This window comes from Salarias fasciatus, chromosome 11 (genome assembly GCF_902148845.1).
Source record: "Salarias fasciatus chromosome 11, fSalaFa1.1, whole genome shotgun sequence".
Classification (NCBI taxonomy): Eukaryota; Metazoa; Chordata; class Actinopteri; order Blenniiformes; family Blenniidae; genus Salarias; species Salarias fasciatus.
This window is the reverse complement of record NC_043755.1, coordinates 26,177,261-26,189,738: the sequence shown is the minus strand read 5'-3', so window position 1 is coordinate 26,189,738 and position 12,478 is coordinate 26,177,261. Positions and strand designations below refer to the sequence as shown.

Sequence of the window (12,478 nt, the reverse complement as noted above, 5' to 3'; positions counted from 1 at the left end):
CAGTGGCGGCAGTAGGATTGTGTCAGCTGTTTAGGTTTCAGCACACCGCAGCTCTATTGTTAAAACAACTAAGCTGTCAGCGGGTACGGCGGCGGCGTTTGGGGACATCCTGCTCTAATGCATGTGGGTTGGTGGTGTTTCTGCTGTATTTGACTTTTGCAAAGCACATTTTGCAAATGGCGTGACTCTCATCTCTCCCTCCATCCTTGTTGTAAAAGCCAAAGTGCGTCCAGATTCCAGCTTTATATATATTCCTCGGCGCGTCTCCCAGTTCCTCCGCCACGGGAGACTGTTGTGTGAATTAAATACCACAAGACTGTAGTGTAAGGAAGCCACCAGGGAGAGCTCTCGCAAGATGCTGTTCTTGCTCTGGCAGACTGGGGGCTCTGCAAAGCTCCTGGTGTGGTGTGCTGCCAACTAGTGGCCAGGAGTAAAAGTGCAGCACACAAAAAGACGGCAATGGATATTTGCCGGGAAAATACATAATTAAAAATCGATTTGGACGTATTTTGAATCGATGCGAGAACCCCGTGACGTAGTATCGTGATATATCACCCAATCGATTTTTTTTTAAACGCCCCTAGTAGATGTCTTTGGCAGGCTGGGCAAAGCATGATATGGCTCCTTTAAGTGTTTGCGGTCCTGTCTCATCCATCCATCACCTCAGTGACTTGATCTGGTTTCCCTGCAGAGAGGCCCCAGCAGCACATTGGTGACCAGAGGACGACGTCCACTGTGGCGCAGGAGGAACATGAAGCTCCACACATGAAAGAGGAGTCTGATGGTCGCCGCAGACTGCCGGCCGTCATCTGGAACCCTCAGATCCAGCTCCACAGAGCAGGTATGGAAAGGTGTGAATGTGGCTGCTGGAGGATCTCCATGGTTATGGCTGTCTGCTTTATCCCCCACAGACCAAGCAGGATCTGTGTCTCTTATGCTTTTAATCTTTGGATCCCCTTTATTCAGCAGACTGGGAGCTCCAAACGCTCTCTTTCTACTTCACCTTCACCACTCAGCGCCCCCTCTGGTGTGGAAGTGGAATCACAGGAACAGCCCAGCATTCCACTTTAGGAAGCACAGCGTGTCCTTTTTCCCCAACCAAACATTCTTTCTCAACTCAGCTGTAAACAATATCTAGAAGTGTAACAAACAGTCTAAAGTGTGGGTCTTTCACAGCATATCTGCAGTGACAGTAAACAAACATGTAAGACTGTAAACAGTGTCCACTGACCAGCAGGCTGCTGTATGTCTTCTGAAGTCAGTGAGGAGCTCCTTCATCCTGCTGGTGTTCAGGACCGAGTCCCTGTTCAGACAGCAGGATGTGAGGACCTGGACCTCCTCTCTGGAGACCGTCTCCTCATTGCTGCTGACCAGTCCCACCACGGCTGATGGAACCATGACACTTTGTTCCCTCATGGACTGAACACTGAAGTTGTGGACACTGATGTTTTCTGAAGAGTCATTTCCTGAGAACATTTCAAAGCAGGACGTCTCTTCGTCCCTCCGTCTCAGGTAGCGTGGTAAACAGTGAACAGAAGGTCAGTGAACACACCCCGACAGAAACTTCACTAAAAAGTAATCAATCAGCAGCTGAAGGTGCTCCTCAAGCAGTCGTTTAACAACTGTACACTTTTTGAAATGTGAGTCCAAGTGTTCCGTTCCACTGCTTCAGTCCCCGTTTGTTTCTTCAAACATGGAACTGTAGAAGTTATGAAACTGATCTTTCGCGGAGTTGTGGAAATCTATGAACCCGTGCCCACTTAAAATGATCTCTCTGTGAGAGGACGGGGCGGGGTGCACACGGACGACTAGATGTGACTAGACATGTCCGACGTTCTCTCCTCCAACTGATCGAGCTTTATATATTTAAAAAACGCCTTGATTGCTCAGGCACTCACTGCATAGCGTCGTTTGAGAGCCTATCTATCGAACATTTTTGGAAATGCCTCCGAAGAAAACGACTATACCATAAAAAAAAAAACCTCTGGAGAAAGTGAGGAGGAAACACTCGGGAGCGACATGCTAAGTGGGTTGACTACTGGCCCCTCAGTCGATACTGCTGTGGTGCTCACTGCTATTGGAGATATGAGCTGAAAAATGGATGAGAGATTCAATGCTTTTCAGTCCGCGCTATCCAAAAGCAAAGCCGTATTTGAAGAGCATGAGGGGCACTTAACTTTGGTGGAAAATGCCATCAGTGGCCATGACGGCAGGCTAGCCAAGCGAGAGCAGCAGGCTGCTCGACTGGAAGAGGCTGACAAGGCCCTGCAGGACAAAGTCATCGATTTTGAGGCTCGATCCAGATGACAGAACATAAAACTTGTAAATCTGCCAGAAAACATTGAGTCTGAAAACCCAGTGGATTTTGTGTCAAAGCTGATGCCCTCTCTTTTTGGACCTGAACAATTTCCGAAGCCCGTTGAAGTGGATCGGGCTCATAGGCTAGGTAGCAGGGCAGCTAGGTCTGCTAATAAGCCTCGTATTTTGATAGCGAGGATTCACAACTACCGCGTCAAAGAGCACATAATGCGGCTGGCAATCGAGCATTCTCCTCTGATGTACCAGGGACATCACATTCACATTTTTCCGGACTTTCCAGCTGAGATTTTTTGCACACTTAAAATCTTTAAATGCAGATATTTCATTTTTACAGAAAACCAAAAGATCAGGAACGCATAAAGTGCAGCTGGGCAGGGCATATATTCCATTCAACCTTTTCAAGTAAAGCATGTGGGGTACTAGCCATCGTAATATAGAAAAATATTCCATTTTAGCATATAAAAACTATAAGGGATGTTAATGGAAGTTTTTAATTGTAATTGGCAAACTATATTCCATGCAGGTTGTTGTGGAAATTCTATTCATAAATGCACCAATGATGAGTTCCTTAATGATTCCTTTGATTCCAGTTGCAACAGTAGAGAAGTCACGACTGCTCAGTCAGTGAGTTCTGTCGGTCTGAGATACAGGCTGATATTTATACTCTGTCCTGCATTAACATGTGAAGTGACAAAGGAACAGAAACTCCAACAACCCAACCCACTTCAACACCCTGTGGCTGCCGATGCATCTTAGAAGAATAGCATATAGACCATCGATACCTTTTGGAGATTATGCCCGGTTAGGGGGAGACACGTCTGTTTAGCATATAACAGGACAAACAGGAAAGAACCCCCCCCCCCACCTGTGGGTTGGCTTGGTGTCAGGAGTTCAGGGGGCGTCTGCTAAGGAGCCCACTCATAGCTGATAACCACAACATGTATTAAATACACAAAAAATTCCATCACAGTTTCCCCCTTTTGATTAAATCAAATACATTTCAATCAACATTATTGAATGGAAAATTTTACTCAGACATATACAACTTCAAATCTTCAGCAGCAGCATCATCAGGGTCCTAGCACAGTTCCCCAATAAGAGTGCAAAACCCCTCCTTTCTCGGCAAGAAGGAGATCCAAGGCCACTCTATTCTGCAGGCTCATGACACGCATGGTTTTCTGTTCGTCATTGGTTGTCTTGAGGTCCCACGAGGTCTGCGATGTGTCTGTGCTGAGGCGAAGGTGCTGTTGTCGTTTGAGGCAACAGCATCATCAGGAACAGGAGCATCTTCATCGTTGCCTCGTGGAGGGTGGACTACCTCACACGGGAGTTGATCTCAGAGATTATTCTTCCCTGTGGCTGGGAGATCAACTTAACAGCAGTGTTGGATATCAACAAGACTTGGAACGGGCCTCGCCAGCGTCTTGTCTTCCAATGTTTCCTTCAGAAGCCCTTTACCAGAACCTGATCTCCTGTGTCAGCTGATGACGAGATCCTTCAGCAGGGCGAGGGAGGGCTTCTTTCACAGTCTGTCGGTCATGGAGACTCTGTCTTCTCGGAGTTGCATCCTCCACTGTCTGTCGAGTGGCAGCTGCTTCCTCCTGGGTTGACCTCTTGTTTTGTGATTTCAAAGGATGATCTGGAACTCTTTCTGTCCCCATTGGAGGTGAAGCGTTGTTGAACTGCAGTCATGACATCTGAAAGGAAGAAGAGAAACAGAGACAGACCATCCTACCCTAACTTTGATCTAACCCAAACCTTTAAACACATAAACACATATAACCGTTTAATCTAATGTTCCCTATCATAACATGACCATTAAGAATCCTATGAAAACCTAGAAGTCAGTTACTGCTTCATTGTAAAAACCTTGACTCATTAGTTTCAACATGAAACTTCGTTGATGTTAAATCATCTTTGCAAATTATCAAATTAAATCATGACCTTGTGTAACCTAAAGAAGTCCTTAAGCATGATCCAAGAATTTAGTGTCAAATTCAACGTTACATCCCAGATAAAATGTTAGAATTGATCAGCCAATTTCTTCCCTCTGACATGCTGGAACTTCTGAAATGAGAGAAAACAAAGTTAGACAATATCTTCATCATCAAAGTTCATCATATGTTCTCTCCTTGATGGTGGTGTTGGGTTCCAGGATCTCTGTCACCTGTTGGAAAAACTGTGAGTCTGGTTTAGAGTTAGTGGATTATTTATGTTAGTTTAAGTGTTAGTCACATTGTAACAATTCACCTATTATTTCCAAGGCGATTTTGCCACTACGCTTAAAGAGGTCACGGGTGGGAAAACACCAACCAGCAGGGGTGATTAACAGGCAGGAGAGAAACTTAAGATTGGTAACAAAAAAACACATTTATTCTGGAAAACCCCCTCCCAACAGAAAACAAGCAACCCGACGCTCGGGCGCTCCTCCTTATAAACCCAACAGATCATGCCGCCCAACGCGGGAAGTCCAGAAATGAACACAAAGGGCTCACAAAGTCCTATCTTTTATTGCCCAAAGTTTCCCAAAGTTCGAGGCGCACGTCCCTGCGCGGGGACCGACTGAGTGGCCGGCGGCCGTTAGTTACTCACGCCGATACAATCCTCAGTCTGCTGGTCTCCAAAGCTCCTCCTCACCAGTCCGGTAGCTCCGTGGTGGAAAAACAGTTTAATCCAGTTGATCCCAAAAACACCAAGTTATATATTCCACAGTGGCACTGATCCTCCCTGGTAAACGCTCCACGGCCTTGCTCCTCCGGCAGGGGAGTTCCCTCCAGGACGGCGTGTGACGTCACTCCCCCCTAGCAGGTGCGCTGCTTCACCTTAAATAGTTTCCCCGCCCCGATACCAATGTCCTGATAATTACATCTGTCACGGTTTCAAAACGCAATCCCGTGCCCCAGATTAAATAGCCACAGTGACCCAAGTTTTACATATTAGAATGACAGCACAGGAACACATTTTATCACCCCTGCTGGGTGAAACATGTAGGGATCGTTACAATATCATGCTTGAGACATGCCAGTTCAGTTACAAACAAACAAACAAAACATTTAACATCCTATCAGGAGCTGATTGAACATCCCTCCATAAAACTGGATGCTGAGTGGAGCGCAGCACAGTAGGACACCACCCATTTGGTGAGTGTGTCAACCACCCCCAAGCAATTTTTCTTCCCCTCCGCAGGGGTCAGTTCATCAGATGATCAAAGGAAAGTCTGGTGGAGGATGAGCAGCGCTCTCCACAGGCTCGACCCGGCCTAAATTGTGAGCAGCACACACCAAACATTTATTACAACGCTGTTCCACGACTACTGAGAATCCTTTAGTGGACCGCAGTGATGTAATCTTTTGAACCGTTCCCCTTTTTTGACACATGGTCACAACCATGTGCAACTCCGCAGTTTGAGCACGGTAGTGAGCTGGGAGGGAACCAGAGGTCAAAGCTGAACAGACAGCGAACCCAACCCAATTCTTCCTCTGCCTCGAGGGTCCATGGAACCGGTTCCCCAACTGCGAGGTGCGACCCGTAGATGCATCTTGTGACCTTGATCAATCAGATGCTGAAACAATATAATGGTGTCAACTTGACACTAGGCCTCTGTAGGTGAGCAGACCAGAAAATCATCTACATCAGGGGTGGGGAACCCTGGTCCTGGAGGGCCGCAAACCTGCATGTTTTCCATGTCTCCCTGCTTCAACACAGCTGATTGCAATGAGGCTCGTTATCTGGCTTTCTGCTGGACTTGGCCATGAATCTTGATTCGATTCAGGTGTGTTGAAGCAGGGAGACATGGAAAACATGCAGGTTTGCGGCCCTCCAGGACCAGGGTTCCCCACCCCTGATCTACATACTCCAGAAGAAAGAGCACAAGAGAAGAGAGGGGGACACGCAGTACTGAACTGTAAATTGTGGCAGACTCACAATAACCTTGCCACAGCCATGTGAAGGTGTTGGTTTCCCTTGGAATTCAAATGTAAACCAGCAGTGCAAGTCTGGCTGAACTGGGACAGAGAACAATGCATTTGAAAGGTCCGCCACAGAGAAGAACGCTGCTGTTTGGGATTCTCTTGCTCTGTGTCCTGACCTCCTGCAGTGTGAAAACACATTCCTGCAGACTTAAACTCCAAATTAATTTAGAATTACTTATGTGTTGTACAACAACAGTCTACATATAATCTCAGCACTGGTCAAACATTAAGGTCTTAAACCGACACTAAGGAACTTTTCAACCTTAATAAAGCATTTTAATATCTTTTGTGACGATACATCGACTTAAAACTAGTTAAATGGCCCCTGTGTCACGGGCTGAGGGCGTCAGTATTGCTTTCACTTGGACTGAGCAGCTGTGAGGAGGGTGGTAGGAACCCTGCACACTAAAAAACTCCAAATGTACGGACTGCTTTACGGCATGCGTCACATCATGATATAACATTGTTTAGCCACCATTAGATTCATTATCTCATCGCTATCCGTCCTTCACACAGCCACTGGAAACAAATGAAGGCGAGTTCAGTTCAACAGCATGCCACAGGGAGCAGCATTTTACGACGTCACGCGCTAGGCCTCATGGGAACTGTAGTATTCCTTCAGGCAAAACACTACCGTTTTGCCCACTGGCATCGCCAAAATGAACGAAAACTGAAAGTTCCTTAGTGTTGCTTTAAGTTTAATGATCACAAAAACTTTTACACATCTCAGAAAAGTTAAACAGAAAATGTTAATTCCTCCCCCTTAAACTGGTGTTGCCTCATCCTGCAGACACCAGTTTAAAAATACATTTGTGATCATTGACGACATTTAAAAACAGCTGACTTTAACAGAATGATTTTTTTCCATCATGAAAAACATCACTCTGCTGCATTCTCTTCTCTGTCTTGCAGTATCACATCAATCATGATCTCATGACGATTTGCAGACAGTGCTGGACGTACAAATGAGCCGCTGTATAGCTATTTGCCACAGAACATAAAGCATAAACCATACACACATTTCAGACCTCACCATGTACTCACTCACATCCAAGACACTTCCTGGATGTGGAAAATCACACCTTTCTTCCAAAACCCAAACTACAACCCACAGATTGAACTGGGTGCAGTAGGTGTCCACTGAGTACAAAGCCAGAGCTTTAACACACCAAAAAGATCAACAACATGTATTCAAGGCCTTCAGATCACTCAAACATCTACATTCATACTCAAAACATCTGTTTTTCCGCTCAATACATTCACACTCACACAGGTGCATTTTCCCTTTGGGGAGCCGTGATTGAGGGATCGCATACAGAACATCAATCGCGGCTGATCCATTGATCTAATGAGACAACCTGGATTCAATGGGTGCAGTAATTGGACATCAATCAAAACAGCTGATCCACTGATTGATTGGCGTAACCCGGACCCAGTGGGTGCAGGAGGTTTCCCTAACCCCGGGCTCCTACCATGTGGCACCGACTGCCAGTTCTGCTCCTTCCTCTCGTTTCAATGTAATTCCGTTCTTTTACTACGTGTCATTGACGATTGTTCCTCTTGTAGCCTATGTCCTCTCTGTTTGTACATGAAATGTATGCAGATACAAGAAATTGTCTGTCTTGTCTCCTTCATTGTCTGTCCCCTCACCCCAACCGGAATAGCAGAAAGCTGCCTCCTCTGAGCCTGGTTCTGCAGGGTTCTCCTCCTCTGAGCCTGGTTCTGCAGGGTTCTCCTCCTCTGAGCCTGGTTCTGCAGGGTTCTCCTCCTCTGAGCCTGGTTCTGCAGGGTCCTCCTCCTCTGAGCCTGGTTCTGCAGGGTTCTCCTCCTCTGAGCCTGGTTCTGCAGGTTTCTTCCTGTTAAATGGGAGCTTTTCCTTTCCACAGCCGCTTATGTTTGCTCATGTGGATCTGTTGGGCTTTCTCTGTAAAAGTGTCTAGAAATGACTATGTTGTAATTGTCTCTTTATAAATAAAGCTGAATTGAATTGAATCTTTGATGCTGTATTTTTCTGTCTTTGCAGAGCTGCAGCAGCCCCATGACTGTAGAGAGGAGCAAGTGTTTGAACAGGAAATAAGCTACCGTCTACAACAGGGAGAACCAGAACCTCCACAGATCAAACAAGAAGAAGAAGAAGAACCAGAACCTCCAGAGATCAAACAGGAAGAGGAACCAGAACCTCCAGAGATCAAACAGGAAGAAAAAGAACCAGAACCTCCACAGATCAAACAGGAAGAAGAAGAAGCACCAGAACCTCCACAGATCAAACAGGAAGAAGAAGAACCAGAACCTCCACAGATCAAACAGGAAGAAGAAGAACCAGAACCTCCACAGATCAAACAGGAAGAAGAAGAACCAGAACCTCCACAGATGGAGGAACAGGAGGTTCTGGGTACCAGGCAGGAGGGAGAGCAGCTTATTCTTAAGTTTGAGAGTGAAAGTGACCTGAGAGAACCAGAAGAAGTACGGGACACTGAGCAGCTCCTCTCTCAGGACTCTGAAGGTGAAAAGCTTTGTGAGGAAACATGTGGTGAACCTGTCCGCAAAAAAACAAAAATACATCCAAAGGCAGGAGCGGACACTGACAAGAGGAAAACTTGCGAAACATGTGGGAAAAGTTTACGTGATCAGAGCTCTTTATTGGTCCACATGAGATCTCACACAGGTGAGAAGCCGTTTCCTTGTGAAACATGTGGGAAAAGTTTCACTCGTCAGAGTACTTTGTTAGTCCACATAAGATCTCACACAGGTGAGAAGCCATATCCTTGTGAAATATGTGGGAAATGTTTTATTAACCGGAGTCATTTGTTGGTCCACATGAGATCTCACACAGGTGAGAAGCCATATCCTTGTGAAACATGTGGGAAAAGTTTCAGTCAAAAGAACGCTTTATTGGTCCACAACAGATCTCACACAGGTGAGAAGCCATATCCTTGTGAAACATGTGGGAAAAGTTTCAGTCAAAAGAATGCTTTATTGGTCCACAACAGATGTCACACAGGTGAGAAGCCATATCCTTGTGAAACATGTGGGAAAAGTTTCATTGACCGGAGTTATTTGTTGCGCCACATGAGATCTCACACAGGTGAGAGGCCATATCCTTGTGAAACCTGTGGAAAACGTTTCAGTCGTCAGAGTGCTTTATTGGATCACATGAGATCTCACACAGGTGAGAAGCCGCATCCTTGTGAAACATGTGGGAAAACTTTCATTACCCAGACTCAGTTGTTGCGCCACATGAGATCTCACACAGGTGAGAAGCCATATCCTTGTGAAACATGTGGGAAAAGTTTCGATAAACGGAGTCATTTGTTGGCTCACACGAGATCTCACACAGGTGAGAAGCCGTATCCTTGTGAAACATGTGGGAAAAGTTTCAGTCGTAACAGTCATTTGTTGCGTCACATAAGATCTCACACAGGTGAGAAGCCATATCCTTGTGAAACATGTGACAAAAGTTTCATTACCCGGAGTTATCTGTTGCGCCACATGAGATCTCACACAGGTGAGAAGCCATATCCTTGTGAAACATGCAGAAAAAGTTTCAGTCGTCGGAGTGCTTTATTGGTCCACAAGAGATCTCACACAGGTGAGAAGCCATATCGTGAAACGTGGTAAAAGTTTCGGTCATCGTTCATTGCTGCACCACATGAAAATTCACTTGGAGATGAGGTGATGAAAGATTATCGAAGATCTCATTGGCCCAGTTTACAAGCGTCTTTTTTCATTGAAAACAATCTTATTAAACGTAGTTGTAAACATGTACGGCTTACAAAGCGAACCACGATCAATCCTCATTTACAAGGGTCCTGGGTGAAGCGGATTATACTTCGTCCTATGACATACGCACAAAATCTCTTGCTGAACTTTCAGGTCTTTCGCTTTGCAGCCATCAGTCCTCAGTGCCGAGCAGAGTGTTTTTATCTGCTGGATAACTGCTCAAAAAATATTCCAACATCTCCATGATACGTTGCTCAGAGAGCTCCTCCCCCAACCAGAGTCCCGCCCTGCCGGCACATCCCGGTGTAAAGCACCGGGGCTCAGCTCTGCCGATGTTTCGAATTAACTGGTGTCCTTGTTAAGTTGTGACCAACAGATGTTGAAATACCGACTGAAACTTAAGTGATGCTGGCAAACGGTCATCTACATTTACGGCATGTGTTTACACGGAAGTCCACCGTCACTCGTTAACATGGGAACCAGCTAATCCAGAGCACCGGCTGTTCGGACTGCTCGTAGTGTGCCTTGGAGCTCTTTGAACAACTCGCTGCTGTGTGATTTGTGGCTGTCTCGCCTCTCTAGTGTTTGTTCTCCTGGGGTTGTTATTAAAAACGTGTTTCTCAACCACCGTCCAGTTTTTCTTCTTGTTTTTGACTGTCCTGCTTCCCGTTTACTGTGCACATCATCACGTCACTACGTTTGAAGGAGCGCATGTGTGGAACAAATAATCCCCCGTTTATTCAGTTCCGCTGTCAGTGTTTGTATGAGACCCAGAGTGGATTAGATCAGTGCAGAATACCTCGTACAATCGGATCTGAAATACAATCCACTCCGAGTGAAACAGATCTACTCGGTGTTTATCTGACACATCAATCCGCTTCACCTACGTTCCGATTGTACGGGTCGCATGTAAACATGGCCATTGAGGAAGTTCATCTGTAGCTCCAAATCATTAAACATCACCAGTTTAACCCTGTTCAGACTGTTCAAGTGTTTTTTGTGTAAAAATGTGTTTTTCAGAAATAGCAATAAAATGTTGACATAAATCTGATGTTTGTTTTGTTTTTTTTGTTAACATAACTGAGTCATAATTTATTTTTGTTTTAATCGTTGTAATAAAGGCTCACTTCACATCACATCACCTAACTACATTTCATCCTTTCCTCAAATCAACTCATTCTGCCAGTAGATTAGTCATCATCAGCGTCAAGATAGTTTCGTCCCCGCTGGTGAAATTTGTTGTAATGTGTTAAAAGTGCTGTGGGGACTTCCTGTAAGCTGCCGCATGGAGTAGGCGTGATGCCCGAGAGCTCCTGCCTACTCTGCTTTTTCCTCACTCAATCACCCCTTTAATTCGCAAACTGGATAATTCATATTGAACAATTCTTTCTTTCTAACTTAGGTTTGCTTCATAATGACTTCACTACGTGGCAGGCCAGGGAAAAGAGACGACCAAACTGCTTGCTTAACCATGGAGGCTATCTCTGAGCTACTTGACCAGCACAGACACGCACTAGCTGCTGACTTTAAAACCTCTTTCAACCAGGTGGAAAGCAACCTCGACCAGATCTGCTCCACAGTTGATGACCAGGGTCAGCGCCTTTCGTCTCTTGAGCTCGTCTTGGAGGACTTGAGCTTCCGTGGATGAAGGACCTCCAGGATGTTCTCTGATAGTCCCTTGGCAGACAAATCTGCAGCCTCAACAAAGCCCACCGCCCGCTCTTTGATCACTCCTTTGTGAATGAATCTGACACAAACAGCAACCAACTCTCGTTTTGCCAGATCTTTATACTCATCTGCAAATATTGCAAAATATTGTCCTTGCAATTTAGCCTTTATCTTATGATACAGGATGGATGCTGTGGCCTCAAGTAGTTATTAAGGCTGTGACTTTAACGCGTTAGTTACGATTAATTAATTACAGATATTTTAACGCGATAAAAAAATTATCGCAAATTGTCGCAGAACGTTTGTCACCGGACGAGTTTCACCCGGACATATTTCGCTGTGACACAACAACGAAACAGCTCCCGACTTGGTAACTTTCTCGTTAAATCTGGCGACTTTCCAAAGCCTCCTGGCGACCTGTTTTTTTGGCAAAAGCGACAAATTTAGCAACTTTTTCTGGTGCTCTGGAGACGTGACAGGACGTCTCGTTCTGCAGCTGCTGTCCTCAATGAGCTGCGGGTGCTGCGTGAGCCCCTCCCCCGTCCCAAAGCACTCACAGGCGGCCAGTCTCAGCAGCGCCCCCTGCTGCAGTAGAGCAGAGAGGAGACCCACACCACTCCTCCACACTTCAAATGAATCGCGTGTGCGCAAATACGCCACTGCTCACTTGCTGACAAACCAAGAATCAACAGAAGAAAATTCATTTGTAGTTCTAAACATATTTAGGGTGTTTTTTTTAACTCACATCTTGCTTCTCCCATGACGTTATTCCTCTCTCCTACAGCATCCATTACAATTAC

At 45.6% G+C, this 12,478-nt stretch overlaps 1 protein-coding gene across 1 annotated transcript; it reads left to right on the top strand.

Moving 5' to 3' along the window:
* The first annotated feature begins 8,543 nt into the window (after positions 1 to 8,543).
* Positions 8,544 to 11,046, top strand: LOC115396920 (zinc finger protein OZF-like). The gene has a single exon (XM_030103006.1). The coding sequence runs from the start codon at positions 8,661 to 8,663 to the stop codon at positions 9,906 to 9,908; it is 1,248 nt and encodes a 415-aa protein (XP_029958866.1). The 5' UTR covers positions 8,544 to 8,660; the 3' UTR covers positions 9,909 to 11,046.
* The last annotated feature ends 1,432 nt before the right edge of the window (positions 11,047 to 12,478 follow it).

Excerpts from the sequence above, each read along its gene's own strand:
- LOC115396920 (XM_030103006.1), top strand. The coding sequence starts at position 8,661 with ATGGAGGAACAGGAGGTTCTGGGTACCAGGCAGGAGGGAGAGCAGCTT.